The sequence below is a fragment of the Daucus carota genome, chromosome 3, assembly GCF_001625215.2.
Source record: "Daucus carota subsp. sativus chromosome 3, DH1 v3.0, whole genome shotgun sequence".
NCBI classification, from domain to species: domain Eukaryota; kingdom Viridiplantae; phylum Streptophyta; class Magnoliopsida; order Apiales; family Apiaceae; genus Daucus; species Daucus carota.
In genome coordinates, this window is record NC_030383.2 from 8,165,285 (window position 1) to 8,188,099 (window position 22,815).

At 34.0% G+C, this 22,815-nt stretch overlaps 3 protein-coding genes across 3 annotated transcripts; 1 reads left to right on the top strand and 2 right to left on the bottom strand.

Moving 5' to 3' along the window:
* The first annotated feature begins 6,049 nt into the window (after positions 1–6,049).
* LOC108214633 (mechanosensitive ion channel protein 6) lies at positions 6,050–9,075 on the top strand. The gene is made up of 5 exons (XM_017386754.2): positions 6,050–7,617; positions 7,703–7,826; positions 7,917–8,210; positions 8,312–8,514; positions 8,594–9,075. Exons 1-5 carry the CDS (start codon positions 6,164–6,166, stop codon positions 8,880–8,882), a joined length of 2,364 nt encoding a protein of 787 aa, XP_017242243.1. The 5' UTR covers positions 6,050–6,163; the 3' UTR covers positions 8,883–9,075.
* Positions 9,076–9,091: 16 nt separating this feature from the next.
* Positions 9,092–12,963, bottom strand: LOC108214634 (rop guanine nucleotide exchange factor 1). The gene is made up of 5 exons (XM_017386755.2): positions 12,553–12,963; positions 11,979–12,095; positions 11,309–11,850; positions 10,419–10,769; positions 9,092–9,715 (listed from the first exon to the last, which is right to left on the bottom strand). Exons 1-5 carry the CDS (start codon positions 12,764–12,766, stop codon positions 9,485–9,487), a joined length of 1,455 nt encoding a protein of 484 aa, XP_017242244.1. The 5' UTR covers positions 12,767–12,963; the 3' UTR covers positions 9,092–9,484.
* Positions 12,964–16,490: 3,527 nt separating this feature from the next.
* On the bottom strand, positions 16,491–22,046 carry LOC108214722 (T-complex protein 1 subunit beta). Its single transcript, XM_017386878.2, has 12 exons — positions 21,817–22,046; positions 21,453–21,491; positions 21,301–21,357; positions 21,045–21,110; positions 20,850–20,961; positions 20,530–20,658; positions 19,918–19,989; positions 19,592–19,707; positions 18,901–18,977; positions 18,326–18,811; positions 17,475–17,790; positions 16,491–16,985 (listed from the first exon to the last, which is right to left on the bottom strand). The coding sequence occupies exons 2-12, from the start codon at positions 21,456–21,458 to the stop codon at positions 16,839–16,841; spliced, it is 1,584 nt and encodes a 527-aa protein (XP_017242367.1). The 5' UTR covers positions 21,459–21,491; positions 21,817–22,046; the 3' UTR covers positions 16,491–16,838.
* Between the last annotated feature and the right edge of the window lie 769 nt (positions 22,047–22,815).

Consider the following 22,815-nt stretch of genomic DNA (forward strand, 5'->3'; position numbering starts at 1 on the left):
CGTGTTCTACGAAATCATTATTTCATTAAAAATCTTGAATAGCATATAAGTTTTACACGTGAAACATTATAAAATGTTTTGTTCTATGAAATATTTTTAGTTTGCAGAACATCTGTTCAACTTGCAGAACATACATTATATACTTATTAAACATAGATTATCTTCAAGAATTTTAATAAATACATGATATTTGTAGAACATATTTTACAAAATAATGTATTTTATAGTGTTTTGATTGCAGAACATGTGTGGTCTCCGAGGTCTCCGATGAAATAGCGGTCTCCATAAAACTTTCCTCTATAATAATAACACAAATGTTAATATAAATTATTGTTAGAGTTGTCACTTAATATAAAAAATTTATTTTAAAAAAGGAATCTTTCTTTTTATTCAGAAATTTTTAATAGGACACATTTTAAAAATGCTATAAATATAAAAAGTATTTAAAAAAGTTAATTTTTATTACTTCCAGGTAAGTGAATACAAACTCTTCTATATCTGTTCACTCTGATATTGTGAAATTATTGGCCATACATCAGACCCGAATCCCGATGTCAAATTGCCAAGAATAGTGTGATATTGTGCCACGTACATTGTTTTTTGAAATATAACTTAAGAACATCGGAGAAGAAATAGACCGTGCCACCGTCGGGTAGACCACTTTTAATTAAGTAAGAGCATCTTGGACTCCTAACTTGAGATTTGAGGATGGAGAGGAAAAATGTTGCTCCAAGAGGCTCTTAAGTGGCTCTTAAATTACTAAAAACCTCTTGTTTCTCTCTCCTCTCTCCTCAAAGTTAAGAGCCACCACATGGCTCATAACTTATTTTTTCACAATAAAAAAATTCTTCCCTCCAATTCACCTCCATCTCTTTTCCTCTCTTTTGTTATAGTGGAGCCCAATATATGAATAAAATATGAAATAGAGAAGAGATGTAGAGAGGATTGTTGCAGTTTACACTCTTAACTTTGTCCTAAATTACTAAGAGTCACATTTTTTATATTATATTTAGAGCCAATAAAGAGGCTTTTGGAGATGCTCTGAAGGGAAGGAACAAATAATTAGTGAACACCTGTCTAGCTACTTTAAATTCTTAATTCACATATATACCTTTCGGCAAAGACTACGATCACTTGTTTCTGTTTCTTTCTTTGGAAAAATCATGAGCACCCCACTCAAAATTGTGTGCGACCATCCAGATATATTGTCCCAGATATTTCAGCCGACGTGTAGTAATAACACACGTGTTGCTTGAAAATTAATTTAGTTTTATAAAAGTTGAATAAGACTATATTATTCTGTGCTATTCAATTATGGATTGATTGTCTAGTTGGGATCCACAAATATCACAATCCATTCATAATTATTTCTTGTCCAAAAACTTCATGTCAACAAATTATATCGAAATAATATTGAAGAGAAATTTTTTTCATTAAAAAAGTCTTTCGTCTAATATAAGGCATACATAAATTTTTTTTTTCCTTTACTTTAAATTAGTGGTCACATAGACAGAAGGATGTATTTTCTTAATTTAAACTTTGGAATGACTCTACTTTCATATACCAAACATGTTATTAACTTCTGAATTAGTGCAATCATTTGATGTGTGTGGTGATAAGTAAATATTTTTAAAATAACATATTTATGATTAGTTTGTTACCTAATCTAATACCAAACACTAATTTTATATAATGAAATAAGCTGCAAAAAAAGTGATTATAATTTTGTAACTGACCAGTGACCAAAGTCAATACCCGTAGATTCTGAAATTTGGAATCCATTCTGTCCCATCTTTAAATTTCACTCCAACTTTTTACATTCTTTCTGGTATTGCTTTCCCCTAATGATGAGCCTCACCTGGCAATCCACAGTCGCGTACGAGGTTCTGAGGTGAAAATGTTGCTCTATGAAGTAGTAGTACTCTAGCAGGAAAGTAGTATTCTACTGTACATAGTTCATACTCCCCTTCTCATTCATTTCCATTACAGTTTCATTTTTGAGACATATAAGTAATTGTATAGATTCCAAAATTAGTAAGATTTTATAATATAAAACTTGAACTACATTCACTGATTTCTTCCACCCCACCATTAAATATTAATTGGTCCTATCACTTAACTCACGCTACATCCATTTTATATATTAAATATTAGTTGGTCTCATCTATTTACCCACTTTTACTACTCTACTTCACTAAATTACAAATTTTTCTTAATCTCCGTGTCGAATTTCATATATATATATAAATCACCGGGACGGAGGGCATCACTGAGTATGTCATTAGAAGTGTGGTGAAAAGACGTGGGTCTTAAAAATTTAAGGTAGACCGTATTTTACAGGAGACTTCGTGAATATGTATATTTTTGTTATGAAATTTATAATTTTGTAAACTTTATGAATATTATTATTTCATCAAAACTCTTAAAAGTTCACATATATTTTACAAGTAGTATATTATAAAATATATTCTACAAAACATGTTGAATTTGTAAAATGTTTTTTTTGAAACATAGCTCGTAAAATTTAACTTTTTAATAAAATAATCCTATTAATATAACATATTTTATAAAATAATAAATTTATAATATTTTAATTGCAGAACATAAATTATTTCCGAGCTCTCAAATAAAATTTAGCTAATACAGTAATTGATGGGCTAAAATTCATTTAAAAATTGGTTAATATCAGTGTGGCAGGGTCACGCATTATAGTAAGGATGACTGGACACCGGTAGTATGTTGATGCCTCCCACCGGATAGTACAAACTTATAATTTGGAGCAGTGGTTAGCCTGGACCTGGATTTTCATGTTTCTGTACTCCGACAATCAGTTGGGATTACATATAATACGACAAGCCGCAACAGCAACAGAGAGTCAGAGAAATATTAGAACAAGGCTCCAATTAAAACAAGATTAATAATTAAGTCGGCTAAGGATATGTTTGGGGTGTCGTTAAAAATTGTTGTGCTATCAGGAGTACTGATAAAATAAGTGTTATAAAATCAGAATTGTTTGGTAATTTTTTGATATTTACTTATTTTGAATTATAATATTAAAAAATAATGAGGTCGTTTGAGTGAGTTTAAAAAAAGTGCTTCTTGCTCAAAATAAAAATGGAATAGAAGTTAGAAGTAAATTAAGACTTATAAGTTATTTAGCACAAAAAAAAAAGTTAAGACTTATAAGTGATTAAAGTGTTTGGAAAATAAGCAGAAACCCTGAAACAAAAGCTAATATTCCTAATTTTTTATAAGTACTTCTTGACTTCTTACACAAACGGTACAAATAAGTGCTTCTAACTCATAAACCAGAAGCCCGGCTTTTAACCCGGAAACAAACACACCCAATGTTTTTTATGAGGTTTCATAATTAGATACTCCTATGTAAGAGCAAGTCCAATGCTAGATGCTATATATCTATTGCTATTGCTACTCCCTCCGTCCCATTTTAACTGCTTTTTTAGAATTTGATTGTTGTCCCAAAATATCTGACTTTCTCTTGTTTTCATACACTATTTGGTAGGTGAATTTCAATTTTGCCCCTCATTAAATGCAGCTTATATTTTCAATGCAATACAAATGGTATTTTAGTTTGACTTTTATTAGGGGTAGCTAGGTAAAAGTATTCAAATAAACACCACAATAAATGTAAAAATTGGTTTGTGTGCATCTCTCTAAAAAAGCAGTTAAAATAGGACAGAGGGAGTATAATATTGCACCAAAAAGTGTTTTTTGGTGTTAAAATAGAACTTGCACTCCAATGCTAAGTTCTATAACTAGTTTTAAATTTAACCAACTCATTAACTTTTACTTAACTTTTATATAGATACAACTCATTAACTTTTACCTAACTCATTAACTCATTAACTAGTTCCCAATTTCTAGCTATTGATGATGTGGCAACATGGATGGATCCATTCTTGGTTTCAAATATAGAACCAAGGATGCATCTATGCATGGATGCACCCAAATATAGCACTCCTTTGGAGTTGAGTTTTTTTACTTTTGAAACTATAATATAGCAATAGAACCAAGTATAGCATTACATTGGAGTTGCTCTAAGAGCTTTCTGCAAAAGTTAAAAAGCAACTTTTCCAAAAGTGTCAGAGGATCTACTTTTTTTTAAAAATGGCTTTTCAACTAAAAGTTAATGTTCGGAAAAACTGTTTTTACATTTATCAAACAATTTTTTATTTGCTTTTAAACAAAAAACTGCTGGTGCTATCTGCAATAGCAACGACAAATAGTACCTGAGTTCATACGCAACGGGGTACTGGATAAGGCCCGACAAACAAAACAATACTGGTAAATGCAAGTTATATTACTCCCTCGTTTCCAGAATTGTACATGGAGGGGATACAATATTATTTAATGCTCCTCTAAAATATACTCCCATCATCTCAAATTAGATGAGCTTGAGTTCGGACACGTATTTTAAAATGCATTGACCACATAGCTACATTACTTTTTTCTGAAATTTTATTTTTGCAAATAAAAATTTAAATATGAAATTTTAATTTACAAAAGAAAAATTGAAAAAATAAATTTCGGAACTATACAGTCAATGCACCTTTAGTTACGTGCCTAAAGTCAACTAACTTATCTAATTTGGGATGGATGGAGTAAATTATAATTTATTTTTAAAAAAATTTCTAAACAAAATTTTAAATATTAAAATTTTATTCTAGAAAAAGAAAATCTTAAAAATAAGTTATAAAATTATATTTTATAAGAGTATTAAAATGCGTGCAGAACTATAAACATATACAATTAAATGGGACGGGGAAAGTAATACTCCCTTTAATATTTTAATAAAAGAAAATCCTTAAAACTTTATTCGATAAAATTACTTTTATCAACTCGGCAAAAAATAATATACTTTTATCAAGATATCGAAATACATATTGTGTATGGGAGTTTAATATCAAAGTAGTCACTAAAGCGGAGGTCATATATCACTTCGCTGACTGATCTTAACGGGGTATCATTTCAATCATTAAGATCGCAATAAATATCAATCTAGTTCAAAGAGTAAAAATATTGTTTATAGAGTTTTACACATTGTTCTTGGATGTTACCACAACCAAGTAAAAGGTTATGAGTTCTATATTTATGACAATATATTCAGATTTTATCAATTTTGTTTACTATTTATTTTTAATTAAAACGAAAATAATAATTATATAATAAAAATAAATAGTAAATAAACTTTATAAAATTTAAATATATTATCATAAATACTAGAAGTCATAATCTTTTACTTGTTTACTTGGTTGTGGTAGTATTCAAAAATAATGTGTCCAACTCTATAAATAATGTTTTTACTTTTTAAACCAAAATTTGGAGGTACTTGATTGATATTTATTGTGATTTTAATGATTGAAGTGATATCTCAGTAGGAACAGTGAGCAAAGTGATATTTATTTGTTTCATTTGTTAATATAAGTTTCGAAATTTTTAACAGAGAAACAAAGGGTGCTGCATGATAGTTTTTAGTTCTTTTTTTTTTTAATTTTTAACGTATATTATAAGTGACTTAAATGAAAGTTTTTTGAGTTTGATAACCTGATTGGAAGTTTGTAGTCAGTTGAGTGACTAAAATGCTGCATCTGACGTACATGCCACGGAGTGTAACGGCCAGTGACCTAAATGAAAATTTTTAAGAATATAATGATGTGACTGAAAGTTTTTTGATGACCCACTTGCAAGTCTCCGATCAGTTGAGTGATCAAAACGCCATTAAACCCATTCTTTTTTTACCTGGTATTTGCATGGCTAAAAATTCTGAGAAACAATGCAGCTTGTGACTTGTGAGGGTAAAATTAAGCAGAACACTGCATTGCATGCCCCGGCTCCACTCCATTGCATTATGGGAGTGGGAACTGTCCTGGATTATAAACAGAGCAGAGCCTTGGCCTGTAAAATTAAGTAAATCCAAGAATGTGTAGTATTCAGAAACTTTGTACATTGTCTCTCCCATCGCTGTCTGAAACAGAGCTCGCATTTCCCATACCCACTGATTGTGACTCTCGGTTGCCTTCTAGCTCAAGTACAAATACTACAAGTTTCCAGCTTAACATTATACCAATAACTTCACACACTCAATATGTTCTGCACCACATACTCCTGAACAACAAGAAACACAAAATAAGCAGCTGATCTTATGGCAGCACCCCCGAGTATGTCTTCTTCTCATCATACTCAGTCCTTTGATAATTACACTGTCATCAACATCAATAATGAGACTGAATTTCATCCTAACAATGTGTGGCGCGACTCTAGCTTTGATTTTAGTAATGATGTCAAGAGTGTTGATTCTGAGACAAATGCTGCTCAGCGTGCATCATTGTCTGAGGTTCCTGAGAGTCCTGATCTTTATGGTCAGATTTCACCTAAGGCTGAGAAGTTTTCGTTTAGTGAGAGCCTGCAGCAGAGGCGTGGAAGAAATGGAGGATCTGGTGGCAGCTCCAACAGGTCGGTTCCTAGAGAATCTGAACTCATGAGAATGAAGACCAAGTCTAGGCTGATTGATCCACCGGAGCACTTTGAAGATTTTAGGAGAAGCATGAAGTCTGGTGGATGTATAGAGGAAGAAAGTGAGTATCATGATGATGATCCTTATGTGGAGGAAGATTTTCCTGAAGAGTTTAAAATGATCAAGTTTAGTAAGTGGGCTGTCATACAAGTTTTTTGCATGATTGTTATTATTGCTGCTTTGGTTTGTAGCCTTTTTGTGAAGTTTTCTGACAAGAACAAATTGCTTGGAGTTGAATTGTGGAGATGGGGTTTACTGCTTTTGGCTTTGTTGTGTGGGAGATTGGTTGCGGGTTGGGGGATTCGGGTGGTTGTATTTTTTATTGAGCTCAACTGTATGTTGAGAAAACGTGTTCTTTATTTTGTTTACGGGTTAAGGAGTGCTGTTAAGAATTGTCTCTGGTTGGCCTTGATTTTGGTTGCTTGGAGATTCACTTTGTATGAGAAAGTTGAGAGTTTGGCTCATGGTAAGGTCTTGGTTTGTGTGACTAAAACTTGGGTTTGCTTATTGGTGGGGACTTTGATATGGTTTCTGAAGACTCTGATTGTTAAGGTGCTTGCTTCTTCGTTTCATGTCAGTACGTTTTTCAATCGTATTCAGGATGCTTTGTTTGATCAATATGTGATCGAGACCCTCTCAGGGCCACCCTTAATGGATATTCATATAGAGATGGAAGAAGAGCAAATCATGGCTGAGGTTCGGCAGCTGCAGAATGCTGGAGCTACTGTCCCTCCTGAGTTCAGGAGAACTATTTCTTCAAGCAGCGAAAAACTGGATAGGAGTACTAAAAGCCGGAAAAGATTTCCAACCTTCAAAAGCTCTAGATTTTCAACAGTGGCAACTAAGAAGGAAAATGAGGGGATTACTATTGATCACTTGCACAGGTTGAATCAAAAGAATATATCAGCGTGGAACATGAAGAAATTGATGAATATCGTCCGTAAAGGAACTCTTTCAACTCTAGATGAGCAAACAAGGGACTGCATTGGTGAGCATAAGGGTGCAGTGCAGATCACGAGTGAAAATCAAGCCAAACTAGCAGCCAAGAAGATTTTCTGCAATGTGGCTAAGCCAGGCTCAAAGTAAGTTCTATTCCCTTTGTCTGTCTGATAGTATAAGCCAAATTTCTATGGTTTGTTCACTTAAATAACAGATCTTTCCTACCAGACACATATTCCAGGACGATTTGATGCAGTTCATGAGAGACGACGAAGCATTGAAGACCATAAGTCTATTTGAAGGGGCCAGTGGATGGAGAGGAATTAGCAGGAGAGAACTGAAGAATTGGATGGTAAATATTTCTATTCATATCCACTAAAAAAAATGATATTATAATTTTGATACTGAACTTGTATGGTGCTCTGCTGCAAATTCTGTACAGGTGAATACGTTCAGAGAGCGAAGAGCCCTGGTCTTGTCCCTGAATGATACTAAAAAAGCTATAAACAAACTTCATCAAATGCTCAACATATTTGTAGGCCTAATCATAGCGGGTCTCTGGCTTCTCATACTCAAAGTCGCGAGTACTCATTTCTTTGTGCTTCTGAGCTCCCAGTTACTTTTAGTTGTCTTTGTGTTCGGAAACACGTGCAAGACCATGTTTGAAGGGATCATTTTCTTGTTCGTGATGCACCCTTTTGATATCGGTGATCGTTGCGAGGTTGACGAAGTTCAGGTATCGCGGTAGAATTGTTTGCAGCAAATTGTGTTCGTTTGTATATGCTTCAGACTGTATCTCAGTTGCCTAATTTTTTTTTTCTTTTCGTTTGGTTTCAGTTGGTAGTGGAGGAGATGAATATATTGACGACGACGTTTCTGAGATACGATAACCAGAAGATCTGTTATCCGAACAGCGTGTTATCAAACAAGCCCATCAGTAATTACTATCGGAGTCCAGATATGGGAGATGCCATTGATTTCTGCATTCACATTTCAACTCCTGTAGAAAAGATTGCTTTGATGAAGGAAAAGATCACAAGGTATATTGTCTTAAACTAACTGATGTGTTTATAATAGTTGATGTCTAACTACAATTTCTTTGTTTTGAATCAACTGCAGCTACATCGAGAAGATGAGTGATTACTGGTATCCAGCTCCAATGATCGTTCTGCGAGACATTGAGGATATGAACAGGCTAAAGATATCGATATGGCTTTCACACCGGATTAACTTTCAGGACATGGGCGAAAGGTGGGTGAGGAGAGCGCTCCTTGTTGAAGAGATGATCAAAATATTTAAAGAGCTTGAAATCGAATATCGTATGCTGCCTATGGACGTGAATGTCCAGAACTTGCCAGCTATGGCCTCAAACAGACTTCCTTCAAACTGGACATCTTGCGCTAATTGATAAATTTACCTAAAGATCGCAGCCGACTCAGTAAATAGTTGCCATTATAGTGAAGTTTTTTGGCTCTACTCCAAGAATCCGTCGTCGTGCCACATCCTCTCGGGTATCTTGTATGCTTGTATAGCTTTTTGGCTGAATAAGTTGTGTAATCTTGTTGAGTTTTTTCAGTAGTAATCTTGTTGTGTTGGATTTAGTTTCTGTTTGGAAAAGAAACATAACTCTTGCAGCATAAAATTATAATATCTGGTTACCAGTATGGCCTTGGGAGAAGATAATAAAAGTTATAAGAATGTTAGTCAGAAAACTTACCGTCCTACAGGATTTTATACAACCCTAAGCAATGGAATATATTCCCAAGTTTCATCTAGTTATTCAAAAAATATTTGTACAGGATAGATGTTCGCCAAACTTACCTGCAAGGCACCAATAGCTGAATCAGCAACCATCCCTGCAAAGCTGAATCGACTTTGATGCTATCTGCAGGCCAGCGTACAGTACTCAGGTGACTTTTTCTTGATGACCAATTTGTTCTCTTTGGCTTCTTACCAGTGGATACATATTGTCTTTTTATATCATGAATCTCATTTCGGATAAGCTGCCGATCAAGATGAGCAAGAAGTATGCTGAATTGAGAACAGGCTTGGTGAGATATGCTTCTGTGTGGGAAGGGAAGAAGCAGAGTCACTCTCGCCAAGCATAGGTGAAGACTCCGCTGCTGCACGTTGCCTTGTAGTTTCATCAACATATTGGAGATCATCAATTCTTGTCATTAAATTGAAGGCTAGGCTTTCAATAACCCTGGAGTAGCTCTCCAGGATGGACTGTCCAACATCCTACAAATAATGAACATAAACTTCTTCTAAGTTCACCGAGTGAACACGGTAGATCAATAAGAAACTTTTTACAAGTGTCAGCTTTTTCCTACTAAAGCATACATGTCTCAAGAGTTTAGCAACACATTTACGTCTTAAACATATTGGATTTAGATATTCCCAAACAAGATTATGTAGAAATATCCACGGATTTTGATATGTAGAAAGAAAATTAAACTTCAGAGAAAGAACCCTATGTCAAATGGATTCATCCTTGCTAAAACCTTTTAAAATTTGAGATCTATAGTAATTACTGTGACCATGAGTGACATGAGAGGATTTTTACCCCCCTCAAACTTTGGCATATAATTGAATGCAACAATGAAAGAAAACATACGATGTGGAACAAATTAAATCATGAAAAACCACAGGAACACTCTCACTACAACCAGAATGACGGTTATAAATAGAAGATAGTATAAACCCCTATATATTGTTAAGATTAACTTGTACAATACTGAACTACAAACAGCTCAAAGATAGAACAGATAATAGTGTGTACTGAACTACAAACAGCTCAAAGATAGAACAGATAATAGTGTGTGCTCTTATCCCCTGAGCCCTCACTAAAAAAGGCCGAGTTATTTGCTACATGGATTCATAGAAGGGAAGCATATTAGTCAGTACTAAGAACTAGAATAAGGAAGATCATCAAGGAAATCACCTTGTTATACTGAATTTTCTGTATGTCCAACGCTGTCTGTGGAAGGCCAGGAAACTGTAACTTCAGATTTCGCAGAAGGGTCTCAGCTCTTTGATGTAAGAATTTATTCTTTTTTTTGTCACTAACCAGACCCTTAACCTTTCCGCCCCATGACCTTCCAGATTTTGCACGACTTAATTGCCTCTTGAAATATTTGTGCCTCCAGATGTGCACAGAAGCCTCAATCCTATTTGCTATCTCCAGAATTGTGTATTCTGATGACATTTCTAAGTATTCAAGAAGGCAATCTGGAGAGAACTGATCATCTGTTAAGTAGTGGTAGATAGTTTCACCTAAACAAGCCTTTGCACTCTGAAATAACGTCATTTAATTATGTCAGTAGTATACAAGAGACACCATGAAATTTAAATTGTGTTATGGAGGACATTAAGGTATTAAGTGTACTTAAGAAAATTAATCGTCCTCATTTATAGTCTATAGAGGACTCAGCAAGTAACAGACCAATGTTTTGATTGAAAAACCATGTCATATTTGAATCGACAACACCATCCATATTTGTCAAAATCTCTAAAGAACAGTGTCATAACTAGAAGGGCACATATTGGAATCATTAATGTCATATATGTAGTAACACTATCATGTAGCAGTTAGCATATGCAGGCACATCTAAGCAGTTGTAAAACATACAACTTGCACTAAAAATTTAACTTCTAGGTATCTCTAGTAGGAAAATATCCAGGTTGAATTTAGAGATGCCTACAGAAGACTGCTAGCATCCATACTGTAATACAGTCTCTTTTTCTAACTCTACTCCCCTGTCACATATAGGGAGAGAATATTTAGAGTCTTTGCAGAACTATAAGTAAGATTAATGCAACAAGTCCTTGTACCTTGGGAAGGCTCTCCAAGTAAACATCTGGTATTTCCATCTCAGACAGCACACAAGTGTTGATTGCCACAGCAGCCTTGAAAATTTGAATAGTGCATTCCCTGAACTGTTGCAATCTCTTCCGCGTATTGTCAGAGAGACCTCTAGGTGGGACCTTTGGGAATGGTAACCACCATTTCTCCTCGAGCCTAACTGAACATCTCCTGGAAAATGGAGAACGAGGATGTGATTCATTCTGTTCACTGTCGTTATCAAGGATACCTCCGCGATCAACATATTGAAATTCAGTATCGCGAAAACCATCAAGAATGCTTAATAGCATCCCATCAAGTTTCTTGAGTGCAGGAAGATTGACATATAGATCCATACGGGGTCTAGTCACCATAACCTCATAGGTCCCACCACCTGGTAATTCCTGAAACGATGGAATGAGCTCTACAATAGAATCACTTACACATAGAAGCCATTCCATCTCTCGATGCCACATGGACTTCTTTTGTGATGCCAGTGGCTCCAACTTCCATAGCTCCCCAAACACAGTGGCTACAGAAAACAACAAACACAAACAGATGCACAGAAATTAGACCAGACAAAAATTGGTCATGAAGAACTAATCAATGTCTCTTTTCCTAAAAACAATTATAAGTATACATTTTCAAGAAACAACGTACCAGAGAGATTCGTGATGGCGTTTGAGATGGCAAGGGCAGTACCAACTCCCTTTCCTCCCCCGGACATATCTTCTCCAAGAAGTAGCTTAGCAAACCGTTCCTTCATCAATTCTACCTCTGCAAAATGTTCCCACCGAGACTCAGACAAAATTCAAAACTTTTACTAACAAATAAAGGATCATTAATATTTAGGGACGACAATTTGTGACACAACCTAGAATCCAACCAAGCATGTAAAGACAAAATCCATATATAACAGACATGGCTCAATCAACATTAACACAATCTGAAAAAGTTTACTTGTTAAAATTTAGTCTTCAAGGCTCTATATACATCACAATTCTTCATCAAATTTCTGTGCACTGGGAAATTGACACTTTTATCAACTAATTTGCGCCACTGCCTTGATTTTTATACATCATTCGACGCTGAAATTAGTTCCACGAACCGTAGAGTGAAGTCACATAAATTATTCATACTGATTTTTTTGGTAGATTTTATAAAGAAAAGAAATCAATTCAAAAGCCACCTAAAACAAATGTGAGTAAAAATTGTAGTATAATACAGAACATACCGGATGGATCAGTGGCGTCTCGTATTTCGACGACATTAGCGTGACATTCCAAGGGCAATGTGATATCGGGAATGGAGCGAAATCTCGGGGGAGAATTGGTTAAAGAGTCAGAAAGAGTGATGGCGCTTTCAGATTCACTGACATCAGCGCTGAGAGTGTAGGCGTCGCTCCTGTGATCATACTCATCGACTTCAGATGAATTAGTAGTGGCCATTGTAAGAGTGAGAATTTGTATGTCAAATGTTCATGAAGATTTGGTGTTGTTACGTTATGTAAGATGAGAGAGAGAGGTGGAAAAGGGAGGTGTTGAAGATGAAGAAGATGATGAAATATTTTGTGATTGAAGAGTGGAGTGCAGTTAGTAAAGTGAGGTTAAAGCAAAAGTGTCTGTCGCTCAGCTTTGAGCTTACACTCTCCTCATTATTGGATTCATTTACCCACTTTTATGCTCCCCTCGTATTTTTCACATTTAAGAGTTAACTTGTGGTTTTCTACGAAGTATAGTCTCACGTGTTATTTTAATTTTCTCATAAATAAAAATTTAAGTTTTTAAATTTTATTTTAAAAAATAAATTATATATGAGAGCAAATAATCAGCTAAATATACATATTCATCATATAAAAATAACAACTAAGTAGACATTGTACAGATCATGGACGAAGCTACATAGGGGCCAGAAGGGGCCATGGCCCCCCCTAGGGTTTCCAGAGTATTGTAATTTTTATTATATAATTTTGAAAAAAATTGTATTTTATCTATATATTTATATAAATATAAAAATTTGGCCCCACTCAAAAAATATTTGTTCGCTTCTAAAAAATATTTAACATTGTAAAATAAAGTTTTAATTCTTAGATTTTTCTAATTTATTGTATCAGACCAAATTTAAAAATAAAAATAAACAAAATATATGGATATATATACAAATATAGTAATTTAAAAAGAAAGATCGTAAAATGTGATATGTGATAAATATAAATGTCAATATGGTTCTTCTTTAAAAATAAGAATCTTTGGTGAAGGTCTTATCTAAAAAACTTATACCTCACTTCACTTCATTTTCATAGAATAGTTAGTCCTCGTGCATTATAAATTTATTATTTAATATTAATATTGATCTACTCATCTTCAATTTAAATTCATCATCCAGGTAATATTTTTACTTATTTAAATTATAACTTGTCGTCTTCTAAATAGGTATAATATTTTTTTTTAAGTACAATAAACATTTTTTTTGAAAAGGAGTATAATAAACATAATATTTAGTTTTTGAGATATTGTCAAAATACAATTTCATATAATGTGTGTTACTTGCTAATTAAAGATTACTATAACTTAGAGTTATTATGATGAGTTTCCTGACCATTTATACTTAAATATATTTAAAGAGAAATAGCTAAATATTTTTGTTGACACTATTATAAATTTGATTTCCTGATTTAAAAGACGTAAAGCTCTACTATAATTTTTTTACTAGTATTTTTATATTTATTTTATAATGAATATTTTACAGTGCTGATGAAAAATTTTAGCGTATCGAAGAAAATATTTTTTGGCCCCCTTACAGACGTTTGCTGGCTTCGTCCCTGGTACAGATATTGACTAATTTGGTTAAGAATCTTGTATCTTTACGCATGTTCTAAAACATCCATTGAGATTAATCGCTCTTAGAACATGTTAACTAAATTATTATTATCTAATTATGTATTAATGTTATTGTGCTATCATATTTTTTTCTTTCTTATAGATATGTGTTCTAAAGTATTCATTGAGATTAGCAGTTCCGACAGCAATGTGTTAACTAAACTAATATTTTCCGGTTACGTCAATATTTCATCACATCACGTGTTTTTTTCTTTCTTGCACATATATAATCAATTTATCAATCTGGATATTGAACGACTTAAAAAATTGCTAAAATTTTAATCAACAGATATCACCTCCAAGGGCGATACAAATTTGTGTTAATTTCGGCTGGAACGAAGACTGTAGCACGCATGGGCATATTGTTTCCGAGGTACTCTTATTGTACAGCACTACCCAGCCCACCACAAGCTTTATTATGCCTTTATCTCATCTTCCGTCACTCTCATAATAAGCCCTGTACCTCCGTCACTGCTTATATTTCCTCTCACGTCTTTGTCTGCTGCTACACCCACCCATGCTCTGTGTTTCCGCATCAACTATTTTCTATTTATTATCCTGCCCTTCCCGGTTTCTAGTTTGTCCCAAAAAAATTAGGGTTTGTCTAACCTGTGCCCTCAAGGCACAGGTTTAGGACATTTATTATATCTTGTTTTCATGCACAGTGTACTAGTACCATTGTTAATGTATTAATTATTGATTAAAAAATTCAAATGTTCACATCTATCAAGAAAATTTGATTTTTCATTTACTTTTGTATTGTATTATATTTTTATTATTTATATTATTTAATAATATTAAAATAATAAAAAAAATCATACATTTGTTATTAAATATAGAATTGGCTGATTCAGTTAGGAGGCTGATTTTAATTAGAAAATTAATGTATATGCAGGGGGGCTTGTTATTATTTGTGGGTTGAGATCAATTAAAATTTGTTTTATACTCGAATAAAATTTAATAAAAAAAATATCTTATGATCCCCACATTTTTTGAAATAAAATAATATTTTGTCATAAGTATAAAATGTGAAAGATAAGTTATAAATAGATATATAATTAGTATATATACACATACACTGATACTTATGCAAGTCAAAAGAACACTTAATGATGATAATTATGACTTATCCTGTGCCCCGAGGGCACAGGTTAGACATTCCGAAAAAATTATCGTTTGTTAATTAATTTTTCTGATAAATATACAATTTTTTTAGAATATAAAACTTATTTATATAATTGGATAAAAGATGAATTTTAACATGGAATATAGTACAAAAATTTCTCACTCCACGATAACTCGTCGTTCATCATCTCACTAAAATGATAATGGATATTAGAGAAATTAAAGATAATAGAACCTCTTAGAAGAATAAACTACCAGTAAAAATGATACTCCTGGCCCCTGGGTCATAAACGAACGGCCGTGTTTCAAATTTTATAATTGATATCTTCTTTTTATAAAGAATATATAATCAGCCAAATCATGTACTCGAAAGATTACTAATTCAATTTTTTAAAATTTTCAAGATAATTTTAGAGGGCTTTAAATAGGTCCGTTTTTCTTAATTTTATCGGACATCTACCTTTATACCTGCAATGATCCGACATACCATACAACATACCTTTCTCAAATGAACGATTTGTACGTAGTAGCATTTAATAAACACGACTCCATGAACTATGAAAATCAATCTGACTTCACATTGTTTTTCTGTATTGGAAAAAAAAAAATAATAAGATTCATCCACCGCATCCTCTTCTGTAGTGTACAATAAAGTCAACCGCATTGCCTACCAAATCAGTTTCCAAGATTCAAATACATGCCATGGTAAACATTAAAATCCAGTTTGGACTGACAAGTTCAGATATCAGCTGCTGGGTAAGGTTCAGAGCTTCCATGTCTTGCCACTACCAAAGGTAACATATTTCTATGGGTTGAACTCGTGAACTAATTACCATGTTTCAGCATTAACACGTAGACACTTGATTACTCAGACTTAAGGTCACGTCTTTCTTCTTCCAGATAACATTAGTCATAAATTAATCACCCGTAGCAAGTTCAATCACAATCACGTACACAGCTACACAACAAACACAGTTCACAATACTATTATTTAATACATTCTCTCATTTACCTTAGTCTGGTACATAAACCTTCAAACCCCACATAACAGCAGAGAGAAACAAACAGCATATATAGGATAAAATGTCTTTGCGTACACATTCTCCTATTCACAACAGAAAGAAACCAACAGCCTATAGGATGATATATCTTTGCAGTACACATTAACTCAAAAGGCACAAAACCTAGTATAGGATGATATATCTTTGCAGTACACATATCTTTGCAGTACACATTCACAACATATATAAGATTGATAAATGTGAAAGTTCGTAGTCTTAGCCTGCCACTAATCAACTCAAAAAGCACAAAACCTAATTTCATAGTTGCAAGAATAACAAAATCACAAAAAAGTTCTAAATGCAAACAGAAGACAAGTACGCACGAACACGAATTAAGACGTCAATGCATGTTTGCCCGTCAAATATCAAATCAGTACAGTTCTTGATGACAGACTACAGTAGGCTGGCTTTTCAATACATCAGATATTACTTGATCACCCCCATACCTAAATTTTTCACATTCTATCTTCTCTCCTCCGGGGAGCACATGTGATGATTTCATCAACACGAAGAATCATTTCAGCAGCTTCAGTTGCAGAAAGCAGTACAGCCTGCTTGACCTTGAAAGCCTCACATATTCCCAACACCGACATATCTCCAACCTTCAATAACAGATCCCAAATCGTAAATAGAATGCACTATATGTTAGAGGGAATCAATAGTTGGCTTTTTAGCTAATTGTTGATGCAAGAGACCCATCACCAATCTAAATTTTTTTCTAGTTCGTTTAAAGCAAGTTTTGGTCACATTTTTAAGAACAAACATTGGAACACAACTTTTATTTTAGGCTTTTAGCACAAATTTTCACTTTCTGCTTTCACAATACAGCAATGCCTATAGCCAGTTAGCATTACCACTTAACTTTGCTATAACTGTTATCTCTTAGAAACCTAGATATATATTTAGTTTCCTTTTATTAAATATTTTAATTACTACCTGCGTTTTAATTTTTTAGCCCCTGTCTTAACCTTTACCCGGTCCTACAAAAGACATTTTACTAAATTTACCTTTCAACAGTAGGTCATATGCAGCTCCTTGGTGATTATTATTTCATTCAACATTAAAATACCAAGTTACAGCCAGTTACTTACAGATCCAGTAATGACATCAATCCCTGCGTTGCTTTCCTCCTTGTGGTGCTCAGCACGGAGTTGAGCAATCAACTCAGCACTGTCCAATCCAGCATTGTCAGCAATAGTCGTAGGGATTGCAAGAAGTGCCCGCGAGTAAGCATCAATTGCATGAGACTTTTTACCAGGAGTCTTCCTTGCCAACTCATCGACTGCCTTTGCCATGACCATCTCTGGCCATCCGCCTCCAAACAAAACCCTGCTGTCATTTACTGTTTGAGACAACACACATAAGGCGTCATGCAAAGATCTTTCCGCTTCATCAAGCACATGAAAACTGCAAACAAAAAGAACAATATTAATAATAACATCAATCTAAATACATTAAGTTTCATAATACCATATAGTTAATTAGCTAAGAGACCACCACTATTGTACAAGTTAGCATTAGAAAATTATTAGTACTACTATCAGGAGCGAATGTTATCAAGGCATTGCAATGAGGCACAGAACACAGATCATTAACTATTAGCTTATGCTTCCGAAATCATGCGAGTATCTGACTAGTCTCAACCCATGTCATGGGAACTCCACAAAATGACAAGCATTGCCAAGTCTTCCGATCAGAAAGCCTCTTTAACATATACTGAGATACAACATGTCCATTGATAGGCTCTTTAACATGCTTATTCTCCATTATGCAAGGCTACAAGCACATAAATTCTAAAAAGGGTAAACAAAACTAAAATAAGACATGTCTCTATAATCCAAGTTACACAGGTCAGACATATTAATACACCAAATATTGAAAGACGAACCTTTTGCAAGATGCCAAAAAAATAAAAGTTCGAAGACAATCAATATAAATGTACCTTGCCCCTCTCAGCACAATGGTACACGCCTGACCCATCTCGACACCTGAAAAGTGGATCAGCTTGTCTTCACCAATCATAATTTCCTCAATGAGCTTACAGTGGCCAAGCTTTACTGACTCTGGATTGTCAAAAGTAGATGCGATTTCTCCCCCAGTAACTAGTCCTAGCCGTTCAATGCCGTCAAAGTCAGCATGCTCTATAGCAAGTATTCCAGCATCAGCAAATAGTTCCTCGGGGAAGTTATAGATTAACTGTCGATTGACAAAGCAATTGATCCCGTGAGCTATGATCTTTTGAACCTTCTCCTTCATTTTTTGCTTTTCTGCACCTTCAATCTCAGCAACCCTTGCCATAGAATCAACACGGACACGTGCCCCATATATTTTCACTTTGTCTGTATCCATGGCAGTATTTGCAACTAATATTTTGGCATTCTCTATGCGTTTTGGCTGTCCAATACCAATTTTTTTGTCCAGAATAAATCTGCACGGAAATACAATACATTTTAAAATAGACATGCATTAACATTTTAATTGAATAACAAGCTGAAAATTCAACATTAGCCAACTCACCCCTCATCAAGAAAAGAATCTTTCAAGGATCCTCCAGGTTTTTTAATAATCTGAATCGACTCTAAATTTGTGCTACCCTGTCATAAACCAAAATAATATGCCAATAGGAAATTTAAAATATTTTATATAGACCATAAAACAAGTTTTACAGAACAGTTCTGAAGTTGTAGCAGCAAATACATGTACATATAAAAAGAAGATACGGCACAAACACTTAATTTGATATCTTACACCCTTTTCCCAAAAATACTTCACTGTTGTACATAAAAATGTAGTTTAAATACCAATTATTCATACAATAAAAAATTCAAAAAGCAATTTGCAAAGCTATAATTCCCAGCATCAATCTTCAATGAAAGACTCAAAACCAAACTGAAGGCCCGCTGAGCTTTCCCTTTCAAGCTTCAAGTGATTTTATTGATTACAATTACAAGCCATTATTCATTTGGATAGTTCCATTCATAAAGCTTTTAATAGCCAATTTTTTTTGTTCTATCAAAATGAAAGATAAATAAAAATATAAGCTACATATAAGGAGTTTCATCCGAACTTAAAAGTTGATTTTTTTTCACTTGTAAGGCTAGCCAAACAGTCATTAGGTACAAGTTTCAGGTCAAACGGGAATGAGAAATGCATTCAATTAACATACCAATCAACACAGCCTAACACAAAACTTAAAATGATTTTTCACCTTCAGCCTCATAACAGCATCAACAGCCAGGTTAGCAAAATGTTCCTTGTCCTGTGAGAGAATCTTCGAGCTTAAAGTAGTCATTGCAACCTTCATCAAGTCTGTCCTGAATTTATCTGTTTAGGGCAATGTAAAGCATTAAATGCATACAAGCAGAAACATCGGACAAAACTTTACAGTAGTTCAGATTAACAGCTAAGTAATATAACACGTCATGCCAAGCAAAAGTGCGACAAAAAAAAACATCTAATGATCTATGAATGTTAAAGGAAGATGGGTCATAATGAGAGAATGATGTTTGAATGTTACAAGGTCAGATTTAACACCTGTGTCATCCTTGTTATCCATGACTTTCTCCAAAAGTGCATTGCGGGCACATTCAGCTGCCATTCGATAACCTGGGACAACAAGAAAATGTAAGAACCAACAAATTATAGTTCTCAATATAGCGACTGGAAAAAAAAAAAATTATATAGTATCCTTTTAAAAGAATGTTCAAGTGACTAGAACACTAGCATATAATGTTTTATACAATCCATATTTGCAAAGGAAGAAAGGCAGTAATTTATCTAAAGGAAGACCAGTCAAGAATTTAATAAGCAACAGACTAATAACCGCACAAAGTGCACTCCGCTTAGCTCTACTATATGTTAAATACATAGTGACAACTAGTCAGAAAGACTAAGAGCAAACTTTTGATTTATTTTTGATGACTTCGTACTAAATGAAGCTATAGATTATGAGATAAACTCTGCTACTCTGAAGGTGATAGGAACCCCCAGATACAGTCATATCACAACGGATTACAATATAATCAATGCATGAATACTATCTACATTTGTGCACTGAAAATATAAAATATGGTACAATAATTATAAAACTCGAGTGACTACATATTGTATATGAAACAGAAAAGAAACAATTCTGCCAGAAAAAACCTGATATAACAGTCATTGGGTGAATCTTTGTGGCAATCAACTTCTCTGCCTCCCTTAATAGCTCCCCAGCTAAAACTACAACTGAAGTAGTCCCGTCGCCAACTTCATCATCTTGAACTTTGGATATATCTACGAATAGATTTAAGAAAAGACACGTTTTGCAGAAAGTAAAACCTTCAACTTCCCTCACCAGAAGATAATACAAGGCTAATAGTTTTCCGGCATTTCAATCAAAACCATGATAAAGTAATATACAGTGTGCAAGCATATTCCAGTATTAAGAACAATAACATTAACAAGTACAACAGGTTGAAGGATACCAACAAGGACTTTAGCTGCAGGATTATCAATATGCAGGGACTTCAATATGGTGGCACCATCATTTGTCACAGTGACACTGTTTCCTCTACCAGTTGACTGTAATATTTTATCCTGCAAAAAGATATATATAAGCACTTACAATCCAGGTATGAATATGGCATGTGCTATATGCCAGTAAAAATTAAGTACTTTACCATCCCCTTTGGCCCTAAAGTTGTCTTCACCAAGTCAGCGATGGCCATTGCACCAACGAAGGATGACTATAATGTAACACGCACAAGTACAAATTAGAGTCAGAAGCACAATGCCAGTAGATGAGTGTTTCAGTATCCCTATAGACTACATTTAATTATTCGTAGAAGTACATAAAAAAACACAATATGAGCTTATAATAGAGGACAATCAAACAAGTATGCATCGACCAAAAAAATCTGTTGAGATGGGACTAACCATCCTAGCACGGTCACCCTTCTCTTCGGTAGCTTCATCCTTAAAAAGTCTCTCAACCTAAGATACAAAACGAAATCATTACATTGACATACAATAAACAACGAAAAGAATCCCGAACAGAATCAACTCGAATCATAGTGCCTATAACATACCGCCATGAGAGAGCAAACAACCGAGATGCGAAATCAAATCTGAAACAAAATAATTCGTCAGTGAAGAAGCCAGAGTTGTTTAAATAACAGTACAACATATGAACTCTCTAGTGAATAGCAGTGTATGACAACACTTCAAAATTTATTCACTGGATATCAACTAAGATCGAATCAGATTTATTAAACATAAATAATTAATTTAATGATCATTACACACTAAACAGATCATAACAGATGTATATTTATATAAACCGCAAAACAGGGTACAGTGAGAAGATAAAGTGCATAAACCCTAGTTATCACAAATGAAGCAAATAAAGTAGAAACTATCGACAGGGACGGAGGGAGAGAGAGAGAGAGAGACCTTGATTTGTGATCCCGCCGGAGAGGGAGAGAGAGAGAGAGAGAGAGAGAGAGAGAGAGAGATTGTACGGCTTCTTCTGCCTGTGGAGTTGAAGCCCTGAAGCCTCCTTGTGGTAAACTAGGTCGAAATGAATTTGAAGTAGAGTTGAGTGGAGTATATTATTTAAAACGGATCCATAGCTGAGTGAGTCGCCAGAACCCACAACGTAAATCTTCCAACATATAGGCCCTGTGTAGTAGGATTTGATACGGCCCAATGGTTTATGGGAATGTTTCGAGTTTCAGGCCCAACCCAGTCAGATTAATTTTTACTTACTTTCTTCGGACGGGCACAGAAAAACAATTGATTGACTCCATAAATACCCGATCTCAATTTGGATATTATCAAATCTGATAACCAAAATCTAATCTAAACACACACATACTTACATAGGGTTGAGGAATAGAACGATAAAATCATTAAAAATGTGCAACCCTAAATTTTAAAAAGATGTTCAGGATTCAAATTTAATTACACATTTTTTGCGTCGGTTAAAAATAATTTCAAAATATAATACATAAACACGAAATTTTTTGCATGTGCAGTCTAATTAATCCTAAAAATAAGGTTAAGAGTTTGAGAGAAAGATGACCCTACTTATATATTATAAATAAATATATAATAATATTTTAGACAAATAATATAATTTTTTACATCCAACATTTTCATGTTTCAACTTGTCTATATTAACCAAAATATTGAATTAAAATTATTTTTAAATTATAGAGGACGATTATAGAATATATAATTTGGAGTAAAACAATATTTTGGTTCTTGTATTTTTGATAATCGCTATTTTATTTATTTTAGGGAAGCAAAATAGGATACACTCTTAAAGATGCTCTAAAAAAAAAAAAGAATTCATTCTTTTTCTCATCCGAAAAATTGAAATAAAGAGGGGGTAAGTGTTTTTGCACTAAGTCTCTATTTTTCTCCACTTGGGTGCATTATGTGCAAGGA

Excerpts from the sequence above, each read along its gene's own strand:
- LOC108214633 (XM_017386754.2), top strand. The coding sequence starts at position 6,164 with ATGGCAGCACCCCCGAGTATGTCTTCTTCTCATCATACTCAGTCCTTT. Across the intron at positions 7,827-7,916 it reads GAGAACTGAAGAATTGGATG|GTGAATACGTTCAGAGAGCG; the intron begins GTAAATATTTCT and ends AATTCTGTACAG. Across the intron at positions 8,515-8,593 it reads ATGAAGGAAAAGATCACAAG|CTACATCGAGAAGATGAGTG; the intron begins GTATATTGTCTT and ends AATCAACTGCAG.
- LOC108214634 (XM_017386755.2), bottom strand. The coding sequence starts at position 12,766 with ATGGCCACTACTAATTCATCTGAAGTCGATGAGTATGATCACAGGAGC. Across the intron at positions 12,096-12,552 it reads AGACGCCACTGATCCATCCG|AGGTAGAATTGATGAAGGAA; the intron begins GTATGTTCTGTA and ends AACATTTTGCAG. Across the intron at positions 10,770-11,308 it reads ACTTGGAGAGCCTTCCCAAG|AGTGCAAAGGCTTGTTTAGG; the intron begins GTACAAGGACTT and ends ACGTTATTTCAG.
- LOC108214722 (XM_017386878.2), bottom strand. Across the intron at positions 18,812-18,900 it reads GATTCTTTTCTTGATGAGGG|ATTTATTCTGGACAAAAAAA; the intron begins GTGAGTTGGCTA and ends ATTTCCGTGCAG. Across the intron at positions 16,986-17,474 it reads TTGATGTCATTACTGGATCT|GTTGGAGATATGTCGGTGTT; the intron begins GTAAGTAACTGG and ends CTGTTATTGAAG.